At 32.4% G+C, this 24,569-nt stretch overlaps 1 protein-coding gene across 1 annotated transcript in view; it reads right to left on the bottom strand.

Annotated features, from left to right (window-relative positions):
• Positions 1 to 516: 516 nt before the first annotated feature.
• The window catches only part of LOC131852393 (transient receptor potential cation channel trpm), a 118,557-nt gene continuing 94,504 nt past the window's right edge, over positions 517 to 24,569 (bottom strand). Inside the window, exons 17-32 of the mRNA XM_059203068.1 lie at positions 23,164 to 23,321; positions 21,201 to 21,391; positions 19,522 to 19,667; positions 18,124 to 18,345; positions 16,982 to 17,215; positions 16,449 to 16,571; positions 15,013 to 15,207; positions 12,698 to 12,784; positions 11,166 to 11,355; positions 10,597 to 10,714; positions 6,474 to 6,616; positions 5,168 to 5,336; positions 3,615 to 3,788; positions 2,100 to 2,264; positions 914 to 1,032; positions 517 to 691 (exon numbers count right to left, since the gene is read on the bottom strand). Of these exons, the coding sequence (XP_059059051.1) occupies positions 522 to 691; positions 914 to 1,032; positions 2,100 to 2,264; positions 3,615 to 3,788; positions 5,168 to 5,336; positions 6,474 to 6,616; positions 10,597 to 10,714; positions 11,166 to 11,355; positions 12,698 to 12,784; positions 15,013 to 15,207; positions 16,449 to 16,571; positions 16,982 to 17,215; positions 18,124 to 18,345; positions 19,522 to 19,667; positions 21,201 to 21,391; positions 23,164 to 23,321 (2,604 nt within the window). The 3' untranslated portion in view covers positions 517 to 521. The remainder of the gene's footprint in view (positions 692 to 913; positions 1,033 to 2,099; positions 2,265 to 3,614; positions 3,789 to 5,167; positions 5,337 to 6,473; positions 6,617 to 10,596; positions 10,715 to 11,165; positions 11,356 to 12,697; positions 12,785 to 15,012; positions 15,208 to 16,448; positions 16,572 to 16,981; positions 17,216 to 18,123; positions 18,346 to 19,521; positions 19,668 to 21,200; positions 21,392 to 23,163; positions 23,322 to 24,569) is intronic.

The raw sequence follows: 24,569 nt of genomic DNA, 5'->3' as shown, positions 1-24,569 counted from the left end.
AGGCAATTTCAATGGACGAGTTTGCATTTCAGTGAGTTCCTATATTTTAATGTCACACAATAATGTATGAAGGTATTTGTTATGTTCTACTTTTACAATTTATAAAATTTACCCCGTCAATCTAAATACACTATAAATATTCTCATTTGTCTATAAAATATTTAACTTAGTAAAACTAGAATTTGTGCTTAAACGATATAAATACTTAAAATTATAACAAAAATTTAACATATATAGTATATAAAGGCCAGATGTAATGTAATCAATACAATTATATATATATAAATATCCGAAGAATATCACAGTCGTTACTACTCGTCTCGGCACATGCTGAGCGGAGATCTATGTGATAAAATACAGTGCTTCAAATTGTTTGATTATCTTTTCATGGTACAATAAAGTGTGTTATAGAATAAACATATTTTCTTGCTTTCTTTCTACATTAACGTGTGTTACATAAACAATGTCATTATTATAGATATGTATGAACTTTTAATAGAAATGTAACTCACTCAGCTCTTCTAGCACATGGTCTCGGGTCTGGCTGGCGTGGGAGGTTGCGGCTGTTGTGGCTGTTCAGCGGACCTTTGGCGCGGCAGCTGCGACGAGTCCAGCACTATGGAAGGTCGTGGCGGAAGGTTTTCGCTTACCATATGCGATAGCGATAGATCGCTTGATGCGTTCGTGTCACCTGTTACAATATACATAAATAATAAATTAATAACTCTGGACAATTAACACAACGCTATCTAGTCTCACGTTAAGCAGAGCTTGTGATATGGATACTAGACAACTGATAGAAATAGAAAACACTCAGATTGATACAAACACTCATGATATACAAGGTCTGTGTAGCTTGAGACTAGATGGCGCCGCTTGAATAGTCGTAAACAGAATTAACTCGTTATCTTACCTGACGGTTGCCTAGGCACAGGTAGAAGCACCTCTCCACAAGAGTCGTCACCCAGCAGCGGCTGTAACGGTGACGGCAGCTCGCGACTGTCGATAGCTGAAGACCTCCGTAGAGAATGCCTATATGCCAAGCGGAAAGTGATGAAGATTATGAAAACTTATCGAAGGAAAATTTACTGAGGTCGCATACAACTGCGTATGTTAGCTATCAAGGAGCTTGCTTTGTACTGTGTTTTAGTTTTGGAGATATAGACTACTATACTAAGGAGACACGATAAGATTAAAGTCCTCTGGAACATCTGGTGAGGATTACCACTTACCGTCAGTTGTGTCGTCAGCTTGTTAACCAATACAGTTACATAAAATATCCATTTGATAGCACCTGTCTGCTAACAGTGAATGCCATATGATTCTTTTTTTGTTTTGTTTACTTGTATGGAATCAGTTGTAAAATTGTAAAGACTAATAATTTTTTTGATTATACATCGTACATCAGATGTCAAATATTTTAGGTCAATTTAGAATAATATAGTAGAAGACAAATAATTTTGCATATAATAGCTATTAAATAGGGTGTCATCCCTACAATCTCAATTTTTAGGCTCATTTAATTGTCCGTCTAAATTTGAGAAATAAGGATCTGATTTTTAGTGATTGCAATTCTCTAATATATTATTTACAAAATCAGGAATACTAAAAATGGCCAAATTAACATTAAATTATATATAGTATAACGGGGAAGAGATTGGTAATCGTAAATTAATGGTCCCATTGCTAGCAATGTTCGGTTAATCTCCACGTAGTCACTCTCGGAAACCATACGTTTAATTCTTGGTGAATTCACCACGATAGTCTGACCGACTGGCTCATAATATCATCCTTCACTAATACTCCGCCAGTGGGGGTAAGAGATTGTTAGTAATGTGGACTTATGAAACCATTGCTAGCAATGTTCCATTTCATGTTGACCTCCAATATTTTCCCCTGGAAACCATCGTGTTAATTCCTGCTGAATTACCCACTATGGGCTAACTGACCTGACCTTACTCATTTTATCCTCCTCTAGTACCCAGCGTAATCCGAAAGCGCAAGCGGGTGCACCATTCCATTATCATCAATTTAATAGAAACTACTTCGCTGCGTATACCGTCAGCTTAGAGAAGGACAAAAAACAATATGTATCATACCTTTGGTGTGGCAAACGTCTATCGCTGACAGTAAGTAACGTAGTCGTTTGATGTGGTTGGCCGGAAGTCTGTTCTTCCCCGCTGTTGTTCACGCAGACACTGATACTGATGCCCCCCGGCTCACCACTCCCCCCCTCCCCACCCTCGGCTGCCTCTTCCTCATATCTGCCCAAGACAGACCCCATTTCTAGGCTACTAACGAGATTGATTCGGTTGTAGTTTGGATACTCTTTAGATGAGGTACAATCACAAACAAGCATGGCAATCGCGTGGTTTTATGCTCAGGTGACAAATGGTACACGTTATTGTGGTAAGGGAGACCAAGACATTCTGGGATTTACTCGGGCGCGGCGAATGAACATAATAGGGATTCTATTAATCACGTAAAGTACCTCCACTTTGTATATGTCTTTTGATAGGGCTGTGCTCATCAGAATAGTAAAAAAGCATCGTATTTTTTCGTTATTATTAAAAAAGCATCATAATTTTTCGCTTATGTATATCCAGATTTATTTATTTATATAAATTTAAAGCACATACCAAGGTGAAAGTACATATGGCGGACTAAACGTCTTAGGACATTTTCTTCCTGTCAACAATCGGTTGGCAGGTAATAAATAATGAATAAGAAAAACAGTATGTCGTGAAAAGTATATAAAAAAGCAAAGTACATGACAACACAGACACAAACACATACACGGCCACCATATATTTTTTCTTTTCATTTATGTAAACTCTTAGGTACATTACTAAAAGTGGTCCTATATATATTAATTTTCTTTAATATCACATTTTCTAAACCAAGTCCCCACGACACTCAAGTAAATCTCCATGTAACATCATGGGCTCCCACTACGAGTAATATTTTTTTGCATGAAATGATTGTTGCTGTATTTGTGAACCATTAAATAGAATATAATTATATAATTCATTGGGTATATTGCCACTCAGCTGCTAGCGTTCTGTGTAAGTATTTTAGAGTTTGCCTCTTATAATGCGAAGTGCAAATTACGACAACCAAAGCAACCTATAGCAGACATTGCTCCCATTTCAAAATGTATACTACTAGAGGTCAATGAAATAATTAATATGTATAATATATAGTTAATAGTACTATGTAAGCCTAAGTAAATACTTATTTTTATACAAATGTTACTTTAAAAGTGTTACTTTATAAATCTTATTCGCATAGATAATTAATATTTCTTAGAGAACCATTTACAATAATAATATGTGACATAACTTCTACTAAAACCATATAAATCAATAGAATATAACTTACGTTCTACTGATTTATGTAGTTTTAGTAAAAAAAACAAGCAATAGTTATTATAGCCTCTTAAATTATTCTCATTTTATAATCTTTATGAAAATAGTCTGTAGCTTAGTGAATACTTTTTAATTACAGTTTTTTTTATTAAGTATTATTTAAGAATATGAGGCCGGACTAGTGGTGCATAGGAGGTGTGCTACAATGAGTTTAAGCATGCTTATAAGTTTAAATATTTGACGTACCGCCGCTGTATGAGGTTCTCCATGATGATGTAGTCATCTTCTTCGGCACCTCGCAGATGCTCTTTCTCCATGAAAAGTGCAAACTCAGGGTTTGACATTTCACTGGCGTGACGTCTGCGTACAGAAGGAGAGGCCGCTCTGGCGGGGGACAGGAGACGCGAGGTGATTGGTGTTCTAGTGATTAATAACCGTTATGAGTTAATTATAATAGTTTTAATGTAGTTTATTTATTTATAGTTATTATTACTGACGAATTCGCATATAGAAGTGGCAGTGGACTGGTCATATTTATCGTAGAATTGACGGTTGTTGGAGTAGATGTGTTCTAAATTGGAGATCGTAAATTGCCAATCATAGCGTAAGATGGTCGGCAGCTTGATGGAGCGACGATATATGTAGGGTTGTGGGTAATAACTGAATGAGAAGGGTTGAAGATTGTGCCCAGTGGCTTGCATTGGGAGAGACCTATCTTCAACAGTGCCGTGGGCTGATGATCATGATTATCAAGGAAGACTTTTTAAAAGTTCTGCGTAAGTTCCTGAGTTTCATCTACTTCAGTCACCAAGCGGCTTTGTAAGATGTGTTTCTGCTGACGTATTTCATAAATTAAGAGCCATCCCATATTTGTTCTCAGGAATGGCAATCGTATCAGATGGTAATATGGTACCCGTAGTGCTGTTCCTGTATATGTATATAGGCAACTGCACTTCCATCAGGAAGGTCGTTTGCTTGTCTGGCATTCCAATTACATTAAAAAAATATCAATTGGCGATAGGGTAACCCCCTATCACGATGGATTCAAATATACTCCTCGAATTGTTGACATGTCAAGTGTTACGTTTACAACAACATCGACAATTGACAATGCTCCTAACTATTCCATATGGGATACACAGGTGAAGGTAATATTAATTATTTATCATTATTTAATGTTGTTGTTAGAAATTTAATATTTAATATTAATACGATTAGAAACTGCGTAAAATTGTACGTGTAATTGAAATTACAGTTTACTTAGTGTCTAATAACAATCTATTTGCTTTGTATCGTAGGTATATTTTTAATCACATTATCAGTTTTGAGTAATATTAATAGGGTTTATTTTAGCTCGTTTTCAAAACGTTATTATCGTAAAACCTCGCTGTTGACAAATATCTCTTCATGTTATTAAAAATATACCAGTCTACCAACCTGGCGAGGCGGCTTGGTATATGTTTTTTACTGCGAGTTAGCTTACTTTTGCACAAGGTCTCTACACAAACTTATTCTGTAATTTTACTATACAAATAACCTAGGGCATACAACACAACACACATTTAGTCCAAAACTTAACGGAGCCTATGTTATAGGACTAGACAGCTAATACACTTAATTGGAAAGTATGTCAGTCTATTTGTTTATTTTTTCCACAACTAAAGGACTGTTCGAAATTTAATTAAATCTTTTATCACAGAAAAGATCTGAATAGAGGTTAAATTATTGACGAATTTTCGTTCGTAATAGCCAGTATCATATACAATAAATGGAAACTTACAAAAAAGTACACTACTGACCTGGGAGTATGTGGCGGTGAGAACAGTCCATACACTGTCTCCAGTTCATCAGTGATGCTGGTATACTCGTGCATGGCCAGTAGCAACGATCGTGGAGGAGCCCCCACCCGGGTACGGCCGGGCGGGACTCCTGTCGCGCCCCCTGTGGCCTCCCAACCACATTGACGACCTAACCAATGTTAATTCTTAATTCCATTTTCTCAGAAATTGCTTCATCGTTAAAACATAATAATACTTGAATCGGTCGTAAGAATTAATGTACTTAGTAAGTAGTATATAAGCATTGATATAATAATAAACAAAACAGTATACACTCAAATGTCGTACCTACCATTTGTCTAACAAGCACCACCCTTATATGGCCACCCTGCCATGCGCTAAGAATTACATAGCACGATTGCATTGATTGCACCAAAACTGTACCAGAATATAACATGCCAGCAATTTCCATGAATGGTACAATAATGGACGATAAAATTTTATTTCTCTTTCTTTCCTGTAGTGATTTTCTAAACGAATGGTGAGAAAAAAATACGGTGCAGCATTATCTAAACTTATACTTTTTGAATGAGACAATAATAGGTATTACTGAGAGTTTATTTTTTTATCTACTCCATAACATATATTTCTATACTACGATGGTGGCAAACAGGCCCATCTGATTGTAAACGGTTACCGTAGCCTATAGACGCCTGAAACACCAAGGCTGTGCGTTGCCGACTCTTTAGAAACGTTAATACACCCTTCTTTAAAAACCCCATTTTGTTGTGACAGAAAGAGACTCCAGTCTCTCGAGAAAACTTAGTAGTTCTTTCCAGAATCTAAATATACGCAGGAGGAAACTCCTCTGAAATATCACTGTAGCAATACTACTTTATTAAAGGTAGATAAGTCTTGTAGCCTTTTGATCGATAGTATCTAACATATTGTAATTAATAGCAGAATTCATGTTGTCCCGATAGATCGTTTTTATATTATAAAATGTAATAACTACATGAAGTTTCAATAAAGAAATAAAAGCGGCCATATATTTAGTTTTTAATTCTTTGCAAAATAATAGTGCAATATTATAACAAGCGAAAACGGACCTTATTGGAGCAGAGCTTGTGTTATGGATACTAAACACCTGATACAAATACTTATGTAGATTTAGACCAATACAAACAATCATACTCATCATGTTTGTAACTTACGAGGAATCGAACCCGCGAACATTGGAAGTATGGTAAAGAAGTAAGGCTAAACCGCTAAACCACATGGCCGTAAACTATTGTGTCATAAAAAAATTAGAAGAAAATTAACTCACCTGTTGTAGAGTTATGAACTGAACCCGCATCGACTGCTGAGTTGTCAGGTTCGGAGTGAGTCTGACTGTGCTGTCTGCGCGGCGCCAAGTGCTGGGCTGAGTGGTGACCACCCATCCCACAGTCGTTGCCGCCTTCCGAACGCCTGCGTTTCACGTTTTTTTTTAAACAGAATAGTGAGTGAGGTTAGTGCGTGAATGTAAATGTGTTTGTTTGTGTGTCTGAATAAATACACCGAAGCATTAAATAATGTAATTGATAGATATTAATATACCATATTCAGTAATATAAATATTAAATCTACAACAATAATTAATATATGTCAATTGATATAATTTAGGTATTAAGGTATTTGTGAAGACGATTTAAAAGTTCTTGTAAACAAGTCTATTTAAATAAAGAATATTAGAATTTTATATTGATATCTGTGGGTAGCACAGAGCAGTAAATATTTTTCAGAAAACTTTCGACAGTGACCCACTTAGCCCGCGTCACTTAGAACAAAATATTTTTGGTTCAAAACTTTTCCAATATGTTTAGCATTAACTTTGGAAGTATTTAATTGCTACTTTTAATTAATTTTATACAGTAATTGTAATGGACCGAGCTCATAAAGGATAGTCTTTTATAATTACTGAATATAAATAAATTTAAAAAAGTACGTACGTATTCATAGGTCAATGTATAGATAATATTGTAGAATACGATTTAAGTAAGCTTAAAATAAGGATTTTCAAAATTTATATGTTACGCTACTTGTTCTAATTCTGTTAATTAAAGTAATAACATGGTCAAGATATTATTGTATGTTATGTTGAATGAAGGAATATAGGTGATGCATATCATCCGCAGTACATTACAGTGTAGGTAAGTACATTCTTTTATATGTAGATAAAATAAATCCACGTCCACGTAGCCTTAAGATGTAAGTCATTTGCTTCGGTATATTTTCCAAAAGTATAAAATTGATGTTTAAAAAGTAGTGTGATACAGAAATTGTTATAAACTTACCACAAAGTAGGCTAATCAAGGTTACAAAATTGTTGTGAAGTTGTGATGTCGGTAAAAATATTTAATTGTGAGTGATATAAAAATATAAAATTAGGTACAGAACCATTTAATAAAACGAAAATGCTGATACACATTTCATACGAATAGAATGTCAAAGCACAGGTACATAAAAATATATATTAATGTTACTTAATATTAAATTAAGGGTTATTTATTATTAAATATTTATTTACGGAAGACAGCTAGCATGTTTATATATTATGTTAAATATTTTATTGAAGATAAATTTTACAAGTAATTGCTGTTAGTGATTAAAGAGAGTGCGATTTTTATTAATAATAACAAACGTGTGTGTGTTAGTCGTACGTATACATACAAGTGAACGAAACGGTGTTGTACTCGTTTAATGTTCAGAACATGAATGTGCGTGAAACATAACAAGTTTCAGAGAGATATCTAATATTCATTAGGGGTCATTCATAAATTATGTGACAACTTGAGGTGGGAAGGAAGTCGATAAAGCATTACAAGTAGTAGGAGCGGTCCTAAATTTTCTGAAAATTCATTTCGAAATGTATTGAAAAAAATTGAACTACATATTAACAAAAGACTTCAAACTATTTCAAACTTTATCTGTATAAATATGACGTCAACATATGAGACGTCATACTGGTGGAGGGGTGAGGGAGGGGGAGGAGTCTCACAAGTGTTGCTAGGACTAATAAAGACGGTAAGAGAGGTAAAAAAACATGAAATACGTGTGACATAATTTATGGTAGGCGCCTTATAATAATAGACGTATAAAAAATACATGTTCATTTGGGAATATTCCACGCGCACATTCACATCATGAAATACGAGTACAGCCTTACATTACAGCCTGTTCTGTAGAATGGTTACACAATGAGGTACTACGTCTAACTACAATGCTATATACAAGCGAAGCCAGTCGCCATATGAGTCTAGTTGACTTACTGTTTCCACAACCGTCTCCTAACAGATGCAAGAAGGTAACAAAAAATAAAATTAAAAACAATCATGGCGATGAGAATTTTGTTTCATTCAAACGAATTTAATAATTGCCAATTCGATGAGTAAATGAAAATAAACGTACTCCTTCTGTGTACCGCTCGTGATGATAATGTTTATAACATAATTCGAATAACAATACCAACTACGATAATGCCTTATGAACTCAAATAAGGTAGCTCAATTATTCTAAGGAGAAGTTATTTGGCCATTTTTGACTATATAACCAAGGCTTTTATTATGTATCATCATTGCTAGCAATTTTTATTAGCCAGATCAAAATATACAAATTTGCGATCATGTCTACGAGTTACATAAACATTATGTAACTGGAATAGACACAAATCTGAACCTGTCTGATTATAAATAATAACTGTCGTCTATATAGATATTAACAGCACTACTAATACCATACTTTCATGTGACGCTCAAGATAGTATTAGAGTATTAAGATGTTACACTTCCATATCCTGTAAACTCACTGTTTTATCCCACCGTTCATTTGAACATTCTGCTAAAATTCAACAAGTCACATGTAAATATGTCCAGCTCAGGAAATCTATGAACGATACCGTTGAGTAGACTCAGTGCAAGAGTAATGGGAGCTTGCTTGACCACCTCTGTTCTTCTCCAAGGAACATCAAATAAGTGTTTATGCGATTGTGCATAAATTTTCAGATCAGTCACAGGCAAACTAGTAAAAAGGACTTTAATCTGTTATAATTAACATTTGTTACCTATGTTCCATAACTTTTCAATTGTTAGCTATCAAAATGTCATTAACGCCCCATCCGTGAGATCAATTACAGGACTTCTCACAGATGAGGCTATAGTGTCCGAGTCCAATAATTTGGCTAATTCGTAGATGAGACGTTAATAAGGCAGTAGATATCCAGTAGTATTCTTATTCGAAGACAACGTATAATAAAATGATTTAGCGTCCATGCTTAATGAACATCAACAATACTTATGAACCACATGTATGTCATTTGAATATTTATAAAGACTAAACAAGTAATATAAGAATATCGCAATTGCACTTATAGATTTGTAAATTTTCCTTTATGTTTTGGTCTAGAAAGTTCAGCTTATGTTTAGTATAGATTTGGTAGATACTTATTCCATCACCTTTCAGTTTTTAAATCATTTTCAATCTTATGGCAATAATTGGCTAAAACTCGAATATTAAAGATTCTTTATGTTGTACACCATATTTCGGAGATATGTAACTAATATTTTTGAAGAATAAGGAAATGAAACTATCGAACTACACAACTACGAACTAAACAACTTTTTGTAATTTTACTTACCTATGTTATTCAGTAGATAATCAATACACAATACACATAGTATTAATATGTATCTTTTTATAGTATGAACGAGGCTTGAATAGTTGAATATTGGAGAGTATTTGCAAGTAAAATACAACTCTACAGAATACATGCATAATGTAATGAAGAACAAGATAAAAAAAATACATGTGAAGAAAGTAATACCATCCCAAAAGAAACTTGGAAAATTATTTTCTCTGTACGGTAGAATGAAAGTCACGTTTTAAAGATAGTTCTGAATATAGAAGATGAATGTATTGTGTAGTAGATGCTTATATGAGAGCAGGGTGAACATGGAAATGACGGGGCGGAAAATATAATGCGTTGGCCCTAAATAATTCTATAAGGGTCAGGGAAAGATGAATCGACTCGACTACTTTTCTTATAGCGGTGGTGTATAATTTTACAAGAATGATGAAAATCGAGTACTTAATTTTTCCTTTTTCACAAATTGCTTTGCTAAACATAAAGCTGGTAATAAAAAGAAAGTTGAATATATTGTTACAAAATGAAACTTCCAATATCCCTATTCAAAATTTTACTTTGATGATATCTACAAGTGGTGTATCCTAAAAGAGCTGAGTTTTAAAAGGTGATGTAGTAAGTTCCCTTAAATGCTACATGTTCCCATTTACAAGATTAGCAAAATGTACCTTATATATTTGACATACCTATCCAAAATATTTTTATTGATTGCGTTATCGTGTTTGGAATCCCTTATGTAGAGAATAGCCAAATGTTAATTGATGCTTACCGTCTAGTATTAGCAGTACGTCGAGTACCGGCAGAGGTGGTGCGAGGACGCAGGCTTTGAAGATCTGACGGCATTTCGGGTACTTCTGGCAGGAAGGCGTCATCGGTCGATGATGGCACTACATTATAGAGGTGTAACAATTATAAGTTATTTTGCAAGAAATTTGTAAGACGTATAATGACCGTTTTTAATTAGATTTTTAAATAAGAACCATTAACCAAACAAGAAATACTTTTATATTGTGTATATTTCAAGGAAGTATATAAATAATAATAGAAAAAAATTAATAAATTAAAAATAGTTAATAAAAGATCGTCGTAAAAACATAGTTAAAACAGAAATTATTGACATAGCTATTCAGTTGTATCAATCATAAAGGAATAATAATTTTGTCCGAACTTTAATGAAGATGCAATAGTAATGCTAATAAACTGTTTATAAATTCTGATATTGTAATTTGATCGAGCAATGAAAATGCTACTTTATAATATCTAGTATATCTACAGTATAATAATCCTTGCTGGCGGCTGAAAACTTGTAAATAGTATTACGTTTAATTTTTTCTATACCTTTCTTTTCATCACTGGGCTCTGTTCTATTGCTATCTGAGGAACGTTGTCTTGCTGGTGTGATAGGTGGTTGAGGTCTAATTACAGTTACATCTGGAACAGCCACACTACCACCTGACGACGTAGAAACTGAGTCAGCTTCAGGTTCCTTCTGTGGGCCAGTTTCAGGACCTGATTGTACAAGTTCATCCTGGATGGAAAATAAAAAATATTTAATATTGAACTCTTCCATTCTCTGAAACCACTAATGTAGATCTAAAGATAATAGGACTATAGATGAAAATTGGACTATTAGCGTGTATAGCAGTAATTTCAGTCGCAACATTAGTAATAGTGAAAGCTTGTACATTAACAGAGTGTGCCTAAGCATAAAAAGTGTGTGGCACAATGAGAGAGAGACAAATAAAGGTGAAACTTCTTCTTTATATAGCTCTATATCTATATGCATCTCTACTTATTTCTTAAAGCAAATCGCATGTAATAACTCGTCACGTGTAAAAATATTTTCTTAAACTTAATATGAGAATTGTATGTCATTCGTAAAGAAGTTTCACATCAAAAAGTTAAGTGTACATTAAAATGTGGATGCGTAAGACTGATAACAAAAAAGATAAATTTTAAAGTGGAGTGATATTGAAACAAAGTGACGTCACAGTATGATTAGAAAAAGTGAACATGAGAAAGGTAGATTGTAATATTGTTACATGCACATAATTTGACGTGTAAGTGACGGGAAAAGAAAATTTTGTGACCCGAAGTATTTCACTATAGGACCAGATTGTGTGTTTCGGAAATTATGCTGTCTCACACGATACATAAAGCACTTTGTGGAAATAGTTGGATGGTTTTGTCGCCGGACCATTCGTAGCTGGACCGTTCCACGTTCTAACGGCCATTATGTGGAAAATTCTACAATGTTTTCAGTCAACTTATATTAAGATAAAACAAAGCCGCGTTTTACTGCCCAAACTCGCGGAGAAATTGTACATTATAGGGATAATGTCGAAACTTATATCATCATTGCCTCTACTTTGTATCCTTTGTATGAGGTCGATGCAGTATATCTTCATCTCCCCTAGCTAAGTGGTATACCTAATATCGGGCTTCATTTTTCATTTGGGCATATTATAATCTCTTATACAGTTCACACATCTGCCAAAACTTATTTAAAACTGCTTATCCTCGTCACTTCATACGCGTGTATGGAAGACAATATTTTTTTACTATAAAGCTGAAATTTTATAATATAAATTTTTATATTGTATTTGTATACTTAAGATATCATCTCAATAAAAATGTTTATATCAAAATCGCTTTCTACAACAAACTACATTGTCTAAAATATACGACAAAGTGAAATGAGCGCTATCACGTATACAGCGTCGACGTTAAGTAACATTACTTCTCGGGAGCTCAATAAATTTCGACATTGTCCTTTACTTAAGGAAAATCAAGAGAGGCGTAAAGAGCGTAAAGAGATAATTTCGTTTAGGCAGCGTCAACGCGGAGTCATATCGGATGGAGGGGCTTACGTCGGAGGGCTGGGAGTCGTGTTCGTCCTCCTCTTGCACAGGGCGGACGGCGAAGCGGGCCGCGCCCGTGTCACTATCCGACAGCACCTGTGTGTCACCATTGTAAGCCTAGTTCACTGGCTTACAGATTAGTCGATTCTTTAGTATATTCTTGTTAGCAAATAAATACTACGTAAGTAAGTAGGCACTGCTTTTAAGATAACCTCTAAATTGTGTCAAGTAGCCAACTACTGCTCTTACTGTTAGTAAGTTAATAACACGCATTTGTAATAGTATTATAATGTAATTCTAAGCTAATGTATGCTAACGATTTTATACAAAATTGCTTAGTTTTAAGTAACGCGTGTTGGTTGTGAACGAACTATACAACTTGTACTATGCAAGTAGGTTATATGGAGTGCTAATAAAATTCATAGCTTCTTAAAAAAAAAAAAATATTGCAATTGGCGCGAGAATATGTCTGATATTATTATCTTTAGAAAGTAGTTTGCGACAACCTATGACTTTACAGTTATAAATAGCTAATTGAAATATTGTCAAATTTTTCATAGTTATAAACACATTTCATACAAATCTGAATTTATTGAAATTTGAAATAATGGTGGATTATACTATTATTCAATTGATACTAAATAATCGACTTATAATATTGGCCTAGTGAATGAGGCTATAGCGACACTTCTAGATGGAGGTCATTCGTAGCTGTGACATCGTCAGGAGTGAAACAGTACCTTTAATAAGCTTTGTCTTGCTTCCAGATGTTTCGTGTTCAAAGAAAATGTAGGTCAAGTTCGAATTTAATTATTCTACACTCACGTACAAAATTTACATGCATTATGCACAATCATGCTTTTACAATAGATTAATTCGAGTTATAGGTAAATATATTGCTTCAATTTAATGGAACGTAATTGTGAATGAACAGAAATAAATTGTAAATTACATTACGAAATATAAATGTTTTAGGTATTAACTGAAAATATTAAATACTGGTTTGCATCATAGAAAATGTATATAGCGCATTAGAGTAAATATTTATTTGTATTCTATTAAAATCTCACCGAGTTGCGCATTTGAAATTTATAAAGGGTTCAATTTGCATCTCATCGAGTGAAAACGTAGCCAACGTGCGCAAAGTGCAAACGGAGACATAAAGGAGTCACTTATAAAAGCAAATGCTGCTTTCAATGAAAATATTGAATTTGTTCTACTTTGACAATGTTGAGCTGAACTTGTGAGTTTAAAGTAGAATGTATTCAAGTGTAATGTATTCTCTCCTAATGATGTCACGTTTTCGAATGAAGCTGAGATAATTTGCCAAAATTTATACCTTTCATCCAATATTAATAAGATATCTTGTTAATTTGTAATATTAAAATAATACAATGAATTAACCATTACAAATTGTTAACTAATAATGGTCAATTCATTGTCTGAGTGTCAAAAAACAAACGATAAATGTTGGCAATCTATAAAGTACACAAAACATATAATGTATAATGAGACATAAGACATCGATAATTGATAAAATCATGCCGAAATGGGAAGTGTTGAAACATTAGTAAGTTTTGAAGCATACTTAAGAGTTTAAAACATCGAATTACACTTTAAAGTAATATTATTTAGGAGACAAAATGCGTATTATTGTTATAAAATGAAACAGATGTCCAGTTAATAAAACGACGCTAAATAAATTCGTGCAACGGACCAAATCGGGAAATTGTGATTCCTTTTATTTATTAGAAGTAGGTATATTAAATGAATTCTATGTTGTATTAAAAATGAAAGAATTTACTTTTTCTTTGAAGGTATTTTCATTTAACTGGAGCATTAAACTGAAGACAAACTTGATCTTGTTAAGAAGAAACAGTATATGTTACGGAAGTTAGTAATAAACTTCGTATCAAACATCTAGATAACTAGATACTTTTTTCCTTTTAATATTAGTAGATAACTTGAACACTACCTACTGAATTACTAACACAAAAACTATAGTGATATTGTCAATAAGAATTCATTCTATAAAATCAGTGTTTAAAAAAAATGGAGTTTAGATGTTAATAAATTAATAATTGAAATTGTATAATAGTAATAATATATATTTATTTGTTTTGCAAATACAGAATGAGGCAATAGTGAGTGATTTAAAAACTAGTTTCAGTAGAGTTACAACATTGTAATATATATCTAAATGCTTACATATAAACTATATTTAAGTTAGATTACCCATTAAAACATCATATAAAATAAAGGGTATTGGAAATCGAGTCTCCGTATAATGAAAAAAATATTTAGAAAGTATTAGAATATTATACCTCAGATCTGTCGCTAGCAGTTCTAAGTCTGCTGCCTGCAGATTGGAAGGTCAATGGTGGTGGTGGTCCCAGGGTGTCTGTGGAACCTCTATTTACAAGAGATGGATGGGTGGCCATGAACCGATGTATGACAGCTAAATGGTTCATAGTCTGTTCTGCAGTATCTTCTAACTTCCTTAACCTAAATTCTACACTCTGCAAAAGAAATTTGTATTTTGTTATAATTGGCTAATCAAATAATTCTAAATTTATATTAAAGTTTGCGGGTTCTATTCCTGTTCAATTTTTATTTACTTTACTTCTCGAGACACTCTTCAATAAATTTCTATTCTCTGACCTTCTTTCCATTTAATTGTCCATATAAATAAACAAAATTATCCAAAATTTCATATCATCCAAACATGCAACTTATTTTTTATACAAGTGTAATGGAATGGGTACATATGATGAGTATCACGTCGTATGGTAATGTGACTATTGTTTATTTGTTTATAGGTCAGTCACCATTTATCATCATGTAGGCCGAAAGCTTACTATGTTTGTTTACTATTTCAGTTACATAAAAGACAGAATACACTAAGTTTGTTACCAGTGTGTTGTTTACACACCATGTTAAATATCGAGCGGAGCCCGTTTATTCTTAAAAACTTATGCTTGACCGATCGGAATTTTTTTAAGTGGTAAACAATGGAGGCCCGAATGTCGACCTTCATTGAAATTTTGGTTCGATCGCTCAAAACGTTTCGGAGGAGTATTGTCACAAAGAGTGCAAATCTGATCTACAAGATCGCTCTGCGCTTCGAACTCTGCTCAATAATAAAAGGGATATGTTCTATTTTTGCACTAACATATTCTTCTAGTTATGAAAGTCATGTTTGTTCATTAAATTTTATCACTTAGGTTACTGTAACCGATGTGTAGAGCAGGCTAATATCGACACAGCCACAGCAGATAGTGATGCTAATGTAACTGATTGCGGTAATGGCGCTCATGGTAAAGTCACCATATGGATTTTAGTGGGTAAGAATCCCACATTCGTCAATCCTCCATCGGGAGGACGATCTTTTGAAGTTTTTCCAAAAGGATCGATAGATTATAAATATACTTATCTATAATTATATTAAATACTAGCTATACCCGCGAATATAACTTTATTTTTCTAAAATAAAAGTCGCCTAAGTTACTCCTTACATCAACTACCTGCCAAAAAAAGTAAAGCCATTTTAGAGATTAGCCGGAACAAACAGACAGACAAAAATTGTAAAGAATGATAACATTCTTTACCAAAATAATATGGTGTATAATCCTTATTTATATTCATATGCCTGCAGTAAAAAACGGTTATTTCAATATAACAAACACTCCAAGTTTATTTATATGTATAGATAAAGGAAAATCATCAGTGTCTAACCTACAATATGGTTTAGTATGTTTACCTGTATTGATTGTATTTGGCAATTAGCTTTCTGATTTAAGTCTTCCATTTTGGTCGTGATATGTTCTACTTTATCAGTTGTATTTCTTACTCTTTCCTCTATAGAATTAGATAATTTTACTTCCTGAAAGTATTGATTAATATAAGAACTTGGGAAATACATAAATATATTTTTATAGGTACAGATCACATTAGATATTAACGTGAAGAAAAGTACCCAAAAGTACTAGATTGTATATAAATAGCAATATATGCATTACTAAATAGTACAATTATAAATAAGCTTGTCATTTATGTATACAGCATAAACAAGTTATATTTTTTTAGTTTATATGAGTATTATTATTATTATCGCCCAACGGTTATACAAATTTTGTACTTAGTACAAATAGAGATACAGTTCTTTATTCAGAAACAAAAATTATTCAAACAAGAACTAGGTCGCAATTAGAGTGGTCTTCTTAGAGTAAGCGGATGCCACGCGCCTGAGGGTGATATTTTTAGAGTTGATAAAGTGCTAACTTCTAAACTTACTTGTTCCCTAAAATACCCTTCGACGCACTCCTCCTCGAAGTCATACAGCCGCTCCATATCCTCCTTTTCAAGGAACAGCTTCAGTCCATTGTCATACTGGAAACGTTTGTGTGAAACATTCCTGGTCACCCACTTACAAGTCGCGTATATGTGGCAGAAGATGATCAAGGGTGGTGGAAGTACCGGCTTTTGCTCATACTCCATCACCACAGTGAACCTTTGGAACATCCATACCTGAGAAGTTGGTGAGTGTTATTTTCGGTGTTGTGTCATAGGCAGGTATAACAAAAACGAAATTTTAACTTTGAAAAAATACCTATTTTGAAAATAAAAAAATCTATGAAATCTACTTTACCAAACTAATGGTCGTGAAATCATATTTGGCAAACCAATATGATTGTATGTAAGTTTAAATTTCTAACTACTTCTCTGCTAATAGCAAACACCGACTAATTTGAAATACGACGGCAACCTTGCCTTCAGCCACATTTAAATATTCGCTGCGAAATGTGGTTATGTTAATAGTTAGTTAATATTATAAATGTATCTGTTTATCCCTTTTAGTATTTTCGGGAAACATTAATATATTCTTCTTTCTTATGAAATAAATATTAAATATCTTTATAATCACTTATTTATAATATTACAAATAGTATACATAAATTTCATGCGATAACGGTTATATAGTATCCATAGCATAACAACATTCTAAATAAACACATAAATCTAAAATATACTGAAGCTTAAAAGCCACTGAAATAATAAACAAGCACTCACGGTAACAAGGTGCTAAAAATTTAATGACCATTCTTGAGCGGGCGTCAGTTGAATTACAATTAGGATATTTACTTCAAATGGCAAATAGCTTTACTTCATTACAACATCATTAACACAAGATTAACGTTATAATAAGCGTTTCATTAAAATCGTACTTTTGTAGAACTTTCTGACAGAATTCTCAAACAGTAATAGAGATAAGAAATTTTCTTAATCCTATAATAAAAGAACATTATAAATGACTTGAAAATACTTTTTGTTATAAATGTAAACAAAATTCAAAATTGACAGAAAATAATTGGAGAATTCTGCCACAACAACAAACTAAAATAAAAAATAATAAAAGCAAAAGAAAATAACAAAACCTGATGCGAGATTTCATTGACTTCGTTAAATATATTGTTAAATACTGCAATGAGTAGGTTTATAAGCAATATGTTGGCGACGAGCAGGTATATCGTCATGGCAATAGGTGTTATCCATCGGCCCGTGACACACTTCCTATCGCTGATGTCCAGGCCACAATCGGGATCGATGTCCGGGGCGAACACTTCACCGTACAACATGAAGTATGGCTGGAAGAACACCTACAAAGAACGTTCCCCGATTCAACAAAAAAATAAAAGAAATAAAATTTAAAACAAAAATAGACAACCATGATATCTACAAATCAAATCTACTTATAATTGAACAATATATAAATAAAATAAATATAAATAATAAGAAATCTAACTAATAATCTATAACTATAGGTACCCACAATGATACTATAGAATCCAATGCAGGTAAAATCTCGCAACAGGCCAGCAAACCAAAATTACAACATTGAGACTACTAATGTGTCGGTAGCCGCAAACCTGATGCGACACTCCGTTGACTTCTATAAAGATGTTATTGAACACGGCTATGAGAAGGTTAACGAGTAATATGTTCGCAATGAGGAGGTATACGCTCATGACGACGGGCGGGACCCAGTGTCCGACCCGACACTCCTCGAGGCCTGGGAGCCCACATGGAGGAGCCATTTGCTCGGCGAATACCTCACCGTACAGCATGAAGTATGGTTGGAAGAATACCTGCAAATGTTAGTAATGGAAGAATTGACCAATGGTTAGTTTTTTAAACAATGGATTCAATGATTATGGTTATCGTCGTAAGTGTGTGTGTAATAATAAGATAAAATATCCATATTTTGCCATATATATAGTGGCCATCGGCTCGCACACTAAGCTCTTCTTGGTTTAAAAGTTTGACAGTTAAGAGACCACTGATATTTATATTAAAGGTATAAAAACTATTTAATTTAATTGTTGCATTTACTCTTTTCGCTAAATATTAGCAATTTGATGGTATGTACTAAAACTAGTATTATTTTATGTAATATATATTTCAAAGATTTAAAATATGTAGGGAACAAATACGGAATCATTAAAAAAAGAGGCAGTATCTTAAAACCAAACACTATTAAGTTTGTCCATTAGTATTGCCTTATAATATTCTGCTAGTGAACGTGATTCTTCATCACATACAACTAGTGACTGATACATACATGTCTATACCTGAACATCTGTTAAAATAATTTCAATTTCAATGCAGCTAGATATCCATAAAAAATGCATTTCGTTTATCGTAATTCGGACTTAATTCGTAATTCGGGACTCGATATGACCTCGTAAGTTTTACTTTCTTTCTAAACGAACGGTACATATTATATGAGAGATAAAATATAGATCGTTACAAGTAAGTTAGGTGGATATACATACCTCCCTAATGAGATACCAGCTAGCGTCCTTATCAGGATAGAGTATGGCCTGCCGCGCCACACCAAACGACATAAGCACCACGAGTAATAGCACCACGAAGTATATCATATTCTTTACCATCTTACCCATCATCGTGACTAGAGGACCTGTCAACAGAATATATATTACATTTATGTAATTGAAAGACAAAATCATGTATATTTGTTAATAAAACCTAATTTAAAGGCGAAAGAGATTTGGTATTTGTTGGGTATTAAAACTTAACGACTTAATTAATGATATATATATATATATATATATATATATATATATATATAGATAGAAATTGGAGAGATTTGGATGGTAATGGGAATATGGCTCAATGATGATAATTCTCTTGTTGATCTAAGTCTCTTGTTGATCCTTTTTTTTGTTGTAAAAACATTTTTATCGAGAATGAAAAGATTATTCGTTATAATTTTTATGATTAAAATAATTGTGACCTGTACTCATATTTATGCAATATGTCTTGAGATACAAGATTAGATATTTTTTTTATTATATAAATTCATTAGTACAAAGCTGCCGAGTCTGGCAAACAGTGGACAATATACACTAATACATATACATTGTAAAGAAAATATTAAATTCTCTTTTAAGTACATAATTATATTTCTACACAAGTCTGAACTTGATTTTCTGCAACTGAGATTTAACTTATTTTTCTTCCATAAAATGTTACCTTTGTAGAAGTCTCAAGTTAATTAAAACAGAAATATTCTAAGAAAACGTAATAAACATAACAGATATCTAGCTTTTGGATAATGACAAAATGGCGTAGTTATTAATAAAAAATGAAGAACTTGTACTTGTGTTAATATGTAAAGAGACATACTCATGAATCATAAATATAAACGTTTGTATTGTGCGGGGATTGAACCTACAACCAGTAAAAATATGAGATGTTTCCAATGGTCCCATGTCGTCGATGTCGTCATCTATACTAATATTATTATGAGGTAAAATTTGTCAGTTTGGATGTTCGGGTAATGAAATCTTCAGTACTACTGATCAGATTTTGAAAATTCTTTTAGTGTTGGATATCCTGTTCATCGTGGAAGTCTATAGGCTAAATAACATCACGCTACGATCAATAGGACCGGAGCTGTAATGAAATATTACAATAACGGGGAAAATGTGACGCACGTACGTGTGACGGACGTACCCTAAATATGATTTTTTTATTACTGTCTTTCGTTAAAATTATTTAATTTATAAAAACTATATTATCTACTGGAATATAGATGATACAGTTACATATTTAAATAATATAAATATATAAAAGTAAGTATATAAATAAATAGTTCTTTCTTTTATTATTTAAATCTGTAACTAGGTAATACAAGAGCAAATGCTGTTTTTGGTGGAAAAGCAAATAAGTTGTATACAGACAGAATGGAAATAAGTTAAATTACCATCACCTCTAGACACGAATAATATTACATGAACAAATAAATTGAAACACAAAATATATTAAAATCTAGAGGCTAATTTTATATTTGTATCTAATATAGTTTTTTATAAATAAAATTGTTTAAATACGTTTAATATACATTGAGTTTATACATTACAAATAAACAAATCTCTCCGCTTATTTTTCGCTGTAATTTAAACAAAATAATTCACAATCTATTAGTTACCTAAGTACTTATTAACTCCCAATATATTCAGTATCCTTAAGTACCAATATATGATATCGACGCAGTATATAACTCTACCGACGTCCATAGAGCTGGCCCTTAACCTGAGGGTGAGGCCGACCAGAAAAAATATAATGAATCCTGCATCATATGTATTCCACATATTCCAGGCCCACACACTGAACTTATGTCTGAAATGGAAATTTATACTTTAGTGAATGTCAATCTATACATATAAATAAAATTGGAGTGTCTGTTTGTAATATTGAAATAACCGTTTTTTACTACATGCATATGAATATACATACGGTACATATACCAAAGTAACAATTTTTATAATTTTTGTCTGTCTGTCTGTCGTTCTGTTTGTTCCGGCTAATCTCTGAAATGGCTGGAGCGATTTTTTTTTGCCAGGCAGCTGATGTAATAAGGAGTAACTTAGGCTGCTTTTATTTTACAAAATAAAGTTAAATTCCACGCGGTCGAAGTCGCGGGAACAGCTAGTTGGCAATGTAAATGATAATACATAGTCCTGGCAGTTTTTATATTATAAACGCAGAAATATGTAATAATTGATGGATAATCCACATATATTTTTTACAGTTATTATTACTATTTTACGTGATTACTTCTGGATGGATTCTAATGAATTTTGGTATATGGATAGATCATGATTAAGGCTAGGTTGATAATACTATCACATAAATTGAAATAGAAACTGTTACATATGGGACGTGGGACACAAGTGAAATGGCAGCTGTCTAGCAATGTTGATTGCTGACTTATTTCTTGAATTACCACAGTACATGATGTATGCGTGGACGCAGCCACGTAAATCTATACCTATATAATAGAAATCAAGTTAAAGATTAAAGTATTTCTTAAACCAAGTTAAATTAATATACGGGTGGTCACGCAGACTTTCGTACTTTCTATATGTACTCTACTATTCTAATTTGTCTTAACATCTCTCTCCTTTGATATCACAGAAGCTATTTAATAATATCACACTCTCTGCTGTAGTACTTCATCATTTTAATAAATAACAAATCATTATTTTAATATATATTGACCCCAAGTGCTGTAAAACCAAAGATACAACAACATACGATATTGTATAACAGCGGAGACTGAATTTCTGGGTTTTATTTATTTTAATCAAATTCAGAAAATTATACACTAGTATTATATTTCTTAGCTGTGACCCAGTTGCATGAATTTGCAATAAGGAGGATCACAAGGAGTATGTTGGGCTAAAACTTATTACTATTTCGAATAGCCATTGGGGAGTTATATCTCGTAGTTTAACTTCTATGAGTACTTCTACTAGTAAAGTAAGGGGAACTATTAATAAATTTCTCTATTATCAAGTTAGGAGACGTTAATTAATTTCTATTTATAAATAATTCTTTTTTATTACAAATATAATAAAATATAATACATATATCATATATATGAAAAATCCAAAACCAAAATAGTGTCTAAATAAAACAATAGAATATTTTGTAACATTATTTAAAGTATCAGTGAGTAGTCAAATTATTTTTTAGAAAGTGGCACAGGCTGTATGATCTAGTATCCTTTGCCCGTCTATATATTAAAGTAAAAATTAAGAATGTATCAATTACAATTAATTTGCAAATAAATTTAATTAAATAAAAACTATTATATCCATGTATTAAGCAGCATACTATAAAAATATGCATGTAATTTAAATCGATTTATTTGGCAATTGCATGGTAATAAATTAATTCATAGATAATGTGTATCTAAATGAATAATTATAATTTATGGATTTTCAGGTCACTTTTTAGGTTGGCGACTGAGTAGAAGTCCTAACCAAATAGGAAATAGTATTGTATGTTATAAGGTTTATAATATATAGATATAACTTATAATAATACATATAAACAACATATATACTGTATAATTACTTATTTTTATATATTGTGCTATAACTTACCTAATAGCAACTGGTTCGGACGTAATAATTTCTCTTACTTTCTCACATAAGAACGTTAATATATAACATATGGAATATATTTCTGGCCAAGATGGCGTCGGCGCCATCTTAACTAATACTGTATATGTAAACATCAATAGGAACAATATATAGGCAATCTGAAATAAAAATAACAAAAAAGTCATAATTCAGCAAGTTTCAATAGACGTTACAATATTCTAATAACAGTTTATTTTATTAAGAAAAATATTGCGTAGTGTAATATAGGTATATGAGTACCTAAGTTAGCGATTTCATTTTATACATGTAATGTCCCTACACTTTTAACGCAATATGACTCATTTGTTAAATCTGAATATTACGTGAACCAAAAAACTTTGAACACCTTTTTACGCAAATTATATTAAGGAGTATATTTCGTACACTATGGTTTACACAGAGGAGTGTATAATACTAATAGTTTTTTAAACTTATACATAAAAAACATTATATACACTACCATGTATTTGAAACATACGCATATATACTTTTTTGTTTATTTTTAAAGTATGTGTCAAATTGAGAATAGATTAATATTGTTTGTCTCTGATATTGTCGGTCAGTCATTAAGTCCGTAGCTTGGTCTGATTCATAATTATATTGTAGTATTCATCGACTAAATGAATGATCATAAAATATGACACATAAATACATATCCGTATCATTTCTATGGACACGGGCGTAACCTAATTTTTACGTCCCTCAATTATGTACATAAACACAAAAGATATGTATATACTTTATGAATAAAATGTTACATTTGCATACCTAAAATAACATATATAAGTACTCTAGATTCAAACTAAGCGTATTTAAATTTTTAACAAAGAAAACTCTTATATTTAAATTTTCTTTAGTTTTCTGGAAAGAATCGCTAGTTACCGAGAGCGCTGTTTGTGTAGGAACTGATCCATTACATATTCGTTCCTTTGTCTTTCATCTTTTAAGTATCTTCAGTTATTTTATTTTCAGTTCTTTTATTTTCATTTACTTTCAATCTGATGATTTTATTGTTAGTGCTCATATGTACGTAAATTCTGATAATTCTTATTTGCATTGAAAGAGTTTACTTCTTTTTCATATTAATTTATTCAAGATATAATTTGTTTTTTGTCCAAGACTATCCACTCCTTTCAGATCATTCCACTAGTTGGCGCAGGTTTATCTCAGAAGCAACAGTTTTACTACTATGAATATACTGGCCCGGTCTAGGATATATACTTCTTGGTGCTGTTTTCTTTAATACTAATTTGTTACTTATTTCTATACTCTTACGGAGTATTATCATATGCAGTGGAATAAATTGTATTCTTCGTCATCACACGAAATACGGTGAATATATGTGAACACAAATAATTAGTTTTTCA

This window comes from Achroia grisella, unplaced genomic scaffold (genome assembly GCF_030625045.1).
Source record: "Achroia grisella isolate CSIRO2021 unplaced genomic scaffold, CSIRO_AGI_Agris_v1 utg848, whole genome shotgun sequence".
NCBI lineage: Eukaryota > Metazoa > Arthropoda > Insecta > Lepidoptera > Pyralidae > Achroia > Achroia grisella.
This window is presented reverse-complemented; position numbering and strand designations above follow the sequence as displayed.